Source organism: Oncorhynchus tshawytscha, linkage group LG06 (assembly GCF_018296145.1).
Source record: "Oncorhynchus tshawytscha isolate Ot180627B linkage group LG06, Otsh_v2.0, whole genome shotgun sequence".
Classification (NCBI taxonomy): Eukaryota; Metazoa; Chordata; class Actinopteri; order Salmoniformes; family Salmonidae; genus Oncorhynchus; species Oncorhynchus tshawytscha.
In genome coordinates this window covers 79,913,817-79,919,816 of record NC_056434.1, presented here as the reverse complement: position 1 = coordinate 79,919,816, position 6,000 = coordinate 79,913,817, and the positions used below count along the sequence as shown (strand labels likewise).

Here is a 6,000-nt window from a genome sequence, read left to right as displayed (position 1 = left end):
CCACAGATGGACTCCAATCAAGTTGTAGAAACATCAAGGATGATCAATGGAAACAGGATGCCCCTGAGCTCAATTTAGAGTCTCATAGCAAATAATTATGTAAATATGGTATGTCTTTATTTTGTTATAAAATCAGCTAAACATTCTAAAAACCTGTTTTTGCTTTGTCATTGTAGGGTATTGTGTGTAGATTTATGAATCTTTTTTTAATTTTTTAAAATACATTTTAGAATAAGGCTGTAACGTAACAAAATTAAGAACTATTCAAGGGTTCTTAATGCACTGTATACCATAACGGCAGGAAGAAAACAGAAACATTGACTGAGAGGCTGAAATTATTTGAATGAATATATTATGTACAAAAGGACTCTTTGGCAGACTTTCACACATTTAAAATATTTTGTCAATTTGGAATGAACAGAGATTACATTGCTTGAGTTAAAAGTTTTGGGGAGTACATAGTCATTAAAAAACACTTTCTCCTGAAATTGGGACTAGAGAGAAATGGACTCATACTAAAACTGGGCTTCGCACATAAATACTTTATTATTAATTTCTATCAAACTCATAAAACATGCATTTGCCCAAATTAGTGAAAACTGTGTACTTGGGATCACTGAACTAAGAAAACACACTTCTGCGAGTCTTTTAAAGATAATAGTATAGTGTTTTCTCATGTGACTTTATCCTAATATGAAGTTCTGATTTCTTTGACCAATCTCTACGAGGCCAAAAACCAGGCAACCACAAAAAAAGCAGAAACTCCCACCACATTTAATAACAATTCTTTCTCTCAACAGTTACTAAACAGATCGGGCTGATTTCCCAGACTAAGCTTAGTCCTGGACTAAAAATCACTTCAATGGAGAATATCCATTGTACTACTACAAACCGGCCCAGAAAGTTCTAGCGTCTGGTAAGTCATCATTTAAATCATATACCAACCAACCACTATGGTCTCACAGGTAAAGCAAATATACATATAAATACGCAAATAAATAGCCTGCACTCGTCTGTACACACAGTTTGAGATATAGAGTAGTGTGGACTAAGAATAATAACTATTCCATTTCTAGTGGCAGCTACAGCTCCTCACCACGAGAGGCTTGTTTTGAGTCACTGGGTCTCGGAGAAGTTACCCATTTGCATTTGAAGGCTTGAGTGACAGAATAAAGAAACAGCTTACACGTATTGCCAGTGCAGACAGCCTTTGGTTGTCTACAAGCATTCTTTGGTTCAGACTAAATACTGAATGGAAGCCTTGGGTCTACAGAATGGTGAAAATCTGAAGAGGAACACACAAATGGGAAAGTAGGTGTAGTTCCGTGTCCAAAGCCTCTCCCCTACTGAGTTGACTGTCACCCTCACTCGGACAGCTCTTGACAGCTTAAAAATGACAGAGGGACAGAATGACAGCCTAACGCTGCAGGGACAAACGATAGTGTGAGAAGAGCCTAAGAGGGCTTTTACTGCAAAGTGGTGAACCCATTCCTGAAAACCAACCTCCTACTGTACCATTAGTAAAATCAGACAGCTATAAACCAAAGACGCAGCTAGCTTGGTCTTACATAGCTTCAGCTAGCAACTTTAGACTGCTGAGATGTACCCTCAAGCTTCGGTCTTGCCTACAGACATTCAGTGACACTTTCCTTTAATGGGACACATTGAGAAGGTGCAAGGTCTAGAGAGGGTAGATTGAAACAGAGCAAAAAACATATTTGGTTCATTTTACAAACAAGATGCTTATTTTCCAGATATTTTAAGGGCTGGCGAACTAAACTTTAAACAAACCCTAACATAGAAAAAAGTTGGTGTCAGTTCTGTGTCAAAATCACCCAACAGATTTGGAGTGTGCATTTAAGCTGTTTGCCATCAGGTACAGTGGTAAAATGAAACATGGGTTAATACATTGAAAAACAAGGTTCTCTGTTAAATTGGTTGTACATCTCTCTGCTCCACTCACACATTGCAATGGCCCATTTAGCTAAAGCCAATAGCACAGAGCCCATAGCCCACTGTATTGCAAGCCCTGGGACATGTTCATTAGGGCATGACAAGGAAAACGTTTGAAAATGTGTGGCAAAGGAAAATTTGTGTTTCATATTGGAGAAATACATGTAGTCGCTCTCTGTTTCAGTCGATTTATTTCCATTTGGTGCCTAACTAACATGACCATTTTAGGAGGCATGTTACTTAGCACCAAGGCAGAGTGGAAGGGAGGAACCTCTTTCTTAGGGATGAACTGAAACATCAGGTTGAATCTGCTGCAGGCTGGATGGCTGCTGGTTCTTTGGTGTGGTGGTCCGGGTGGTTATTGGTTGTCCTTTGGTGTGGAGAGCAAGGCCGGGCCTGGTCCGTTCTGGTCTGGTGGTATTGGCATGGGAAGAGAGAGACATGGATGGGAGATGAGGATGAGGTGGAGAGCCCAGTTCCCTATGCCACAAACCCCAGACAGCAATAGTACTGATGTTAGCCATAGGGATAACTGATGCCAGCCGTAGGACTAGCTGTAAGGCTAGCAAGGTTTTAAGGCTTCAAGGTGTTGAGGTTCGTTGCCATGCAAAGCCTAAAGGCCCAGCTGTGGTCAAGGGGGACTGCTGATGTCTTCTGGTCCATTATTACAGTCCTAATGCTCTTCTATTATAGCACTCCTTATGCTGTCCTCCATTTTTATTAGTCTGAACATTCTACTCCATCACAACAACAGTCCTACACTGTCCATTTAATATTGAGTCCATCGTCATAACGGGGTCCCAATTTTATAGAAGGTCAGAATTGAGGAGGAAACATTTCACGGTAAAGTCTACACCAGTTGTATTGGGTTCAGGTGACAAATAAAAATGTATTCAATTTGAAACGGTGCTCAGGGCTGCCAGGGCTTCCTGTCTTTGCCACTCTGTTCAGCAATGTGTTTGTAGCGACACTTGTCCCCAAAATGGCAGCCGGTGGTCCTCCAGAAGTAACACTCGTCTCCGTTCACTGGGCCACAACGTCTGGGACTGGAGAAGGGACAAGAAGGTTACGAAAATTTGATTTTGGGATGAAATTATACAAAATGTTAAAGTGGGCGACGTAGCTCATTGTCAACAGATTTCCTCTTGCTTTATTTTAAAGGGATACTTAATGATTTTGGCAATGAAGCCCTTTCTCTACTTCCTCAGAATCAGATGAAGCCCTTTATCTACTTCCCTAGAGTCAGATGAGGGCTTTTCATATGGATTTTTTAACAAGATGATGCTGTTGAGTACGGCTGTTTGGGAGGCCAGTGCCGAGATTGTGTTTTTGAACACCTGTAATCTAGGGCAAAAAAATATTTTTAACATAGTGGCACAGACAGTCAGCAAGGTGGCACTAGAGGGCACTCTTACATTCTTTGGGTTGAACCCTAAGATTAACTTGTGGAATAGATTTTCATGTCTCTGTGTGCAATTGCTAACTAGCATTAGCACAATGACTGGAAGTCTATAGTAACTGCTAGCACACTAGTAGATACCATAGACTTCCAGTCATTGCACTACGGCTGGTTAGCATTGGCTCGCAAAACTACCTCCAACTTTTTTCATACTGGATCCAGACATAAAAAGGGTATCAATGAGTTCATCTGACTCTGGAGAAGTAAGGGATAACTATTCCACCTTTTGAAGTTTTAGGTCAAGCGCCTGTGTGTGTGTGTGTGTGCGGAGGGGGCGGAGCGCCATTTCACCTTTCACTGATCTCAGCTTTAAAGGTGTGTTTTCTTACCCAGCAGCTGTCTGTTGCAATGCAAGGGGGCTGGTCTTGAGGGGGATGGGCAGAAGCCTCTGGCTGCGATGGTCTGGGTAGCGAACCACCAACCTTGTGTTCTCTATACTGTAGCCCTGTGGGAGAAACACATACTAATACATTAAGGTCAATAGAATATAAAATAGTTTTAAAACATATAGACATACAAAATAAAAAACAAAAAAGCCACAGCATCTTATGAAGGTCACTGACGTTGAGTTTCTCCATGGCCCGCGATGCCATGTTGGCATTCTTGAAGTTGACGAAGGCACAGAACCGCTCGTGGAGAACTCGTATGCTGTCTATCTCCCCATAAGTTTTAAAGAGGTCCAACAGGTGTTTCTCAGTCAGCTCAGCGGTCACGTTCCCCACCCAGAGAGACACACACGGGGCCCTGGAGGAGGAAGAGAGGCAGAACAGGGAAGAGACATCACTTATGTCCACAGGCAATCAAGTTACACATACTTGTCCACACCAAATAAGGAAATCAAAAATGTATGTTTTTCTATTTGGGGCCATGACCCCTGACCCTTATTGGGTCAACAAGATTGGCTAATATCCACCTACCCTGGCAAGCCCAATGAGGAATCCTGGCTCACCACTGAGGAAAAGAGTGAAGACACCTGAATTAGATCACACAAAAACATTTATGTATGATCTTCTACATTTCAGCAATAGCTCAGAAATGTGTTCCCTTTCCTTCGCATGTCATTTAAATTAGACAACTTCCTGACATTGCTGCCCTCTAGGCTTAAGAAGAGAAATGGCATGTTTTTCCATACCACTGGCACGGCCTGCACAGTGGTGTGTGTCCTCACCCCTAGAAGCCTCAGGTGAGGTCAGCACAGCCTGTAGAGTGGTGAATCGCTCCAGCAGAGACATGCTCTGCCCCTCCTCAAAACCCAGATCCTAGAGATGGAGACGAGAGTGAGACAGAGTGAGAGGGAGCACTTCAACCTAAAAGGAAGCAATTCCCAAACCTTCCATAACAAAGCCATCACCTAAAGAGAGATGAACCTGGAGAAGAGTCCCTTTAGCAAGCTGGTCCTGGGGCTCTGTTCACAAACACAAACAGACGCCCCAGGACAGCAACACAATTAGATCCAACCAAAGCATGAGAAAACAAAAAGAGAATTACTTGACACATTGGAAAGAATTAACAAAAAAAGAGCAAACTAGAATGCTATTTGGCCCTAAACAGAGAGTACACAGCGGCAGAATACCTGACCACTGTGACTGACCCAAACTTAAGGAAAGCTTTGAATATGTACAGACTCAGTGAGCATAGCCTTGCTATTGAGAAAGGCCACTGTAGGCAGACCAGGCTCTCAAGAGAAGACAGGCTATGTGTACACTGCCCACAAAATGAGGTGGAAACTGAGCTGCACTTCCTAACCTCCTGCCAAATGTATGACCATATTAAAGACACATATTTCTCTCAGATTACACAGATCCACAAACCCAATTTTGATAAACTCCCATATCTACTGGGTGAAAGACCAGTGTGCCATCACAGCAGCAAGATTTGTGACCTGTTGCCACACGAAAAGGTCAACCAGTGAAGAACAAATACCATTGTAAATACAACCCATATTTATGCTTATTTATTATCCCTTTTGTATTTTAACCATTTGCACATCGTTACAACACTGTCATGGCCAAAGGTTTTGAGAATGACACAAATAATAATTTCCACAAAGTTTGCTGCTTCAGTGTCTTTAGATATTTTTGGCAGATGTTACTATGGAACACTGTTACTGTAATTTAGTTACTCCAATATGTTTTCATTAATTGAATTCCCTTAATCTATTTTATGAGAATTTGTAAGATTTTTGTTTGCATAAAATAGACTGAGACTCAATAACAGAATTTATTCCCGGAGCGCGCTGCCACGTTACCACGAGCAACAGTTTATATACAATAACATGACGTTATTTCATTGCTTCTAAAATGAATCTCCTCCTCTCGACCGGGACAAAGGGAACTTTAAAAAGTTAATTCAAAGTTCATTCCAACTCACTAACACAAGACACACAACACAACGGAATTAACTTTTGACTCCTCACTATTATCAATCACCACTTAGCTGACAGTTCTAATTAACAGAGAACCTAAGAATGCACTCACTGCCTTATCTAAAAGACCCCAGAGCTCAGTTTCGTCGGTTCAACCATAGGTTAACTACCTTATCTGTTTACTTAATCCACAAACCATTCCTTTCTTCCTAGTTGGAATGGT

General features: G+C 41.6%; 1 protein-coding gene across 4 annotated transcripts in view; it reads right to left on the bottom strand.

Moving 5' to 3' along the window:
* Positions 1 to 335: 335 nt before the first annotated feature.
* LOC112253194 (stress-induced-phosphoprotein 1) overlaps positions 336 to 6,000 on the bottom strand; it is a 36,515-nt gene continuing 30,850 nt past the window's right edge. For 3 of the 4 annotated variants that reach the window (XM_042323666.1, XM_042323668.1, XM_042323667.1), the window contains exons 11-15: positions 4,545 to 4,671; positions 4,330 to 4,363; positions 3,976 to 4,156; positions 3,742 to 3,857; positions 336 to 2,999 (exon numbers count right to left, since the gene is read on the bottom strand). In XM_042323666.1, coding sequence (XP_042179600.1) covers positions 2,864 to 2,999; positions 3,742 to 3,857; positions 3,976 to 4,156; positions 4,330 to 4,363; positions 4,545 to 4,671 — 594 coding nt within the window. In that variant the 3' untranslated portion in view covers positions 336 to 2,863. The remainder of the gene's footprint in view (positions 3,000 to 3,741; positions 3,858 to 3,975; positions 4,157 to 4,329; positions 4,364 to 4,544; positions 4,672 to 6,000) is intronic. The other variant, XM_024425214.2, reaches the window with a different exon arrangement.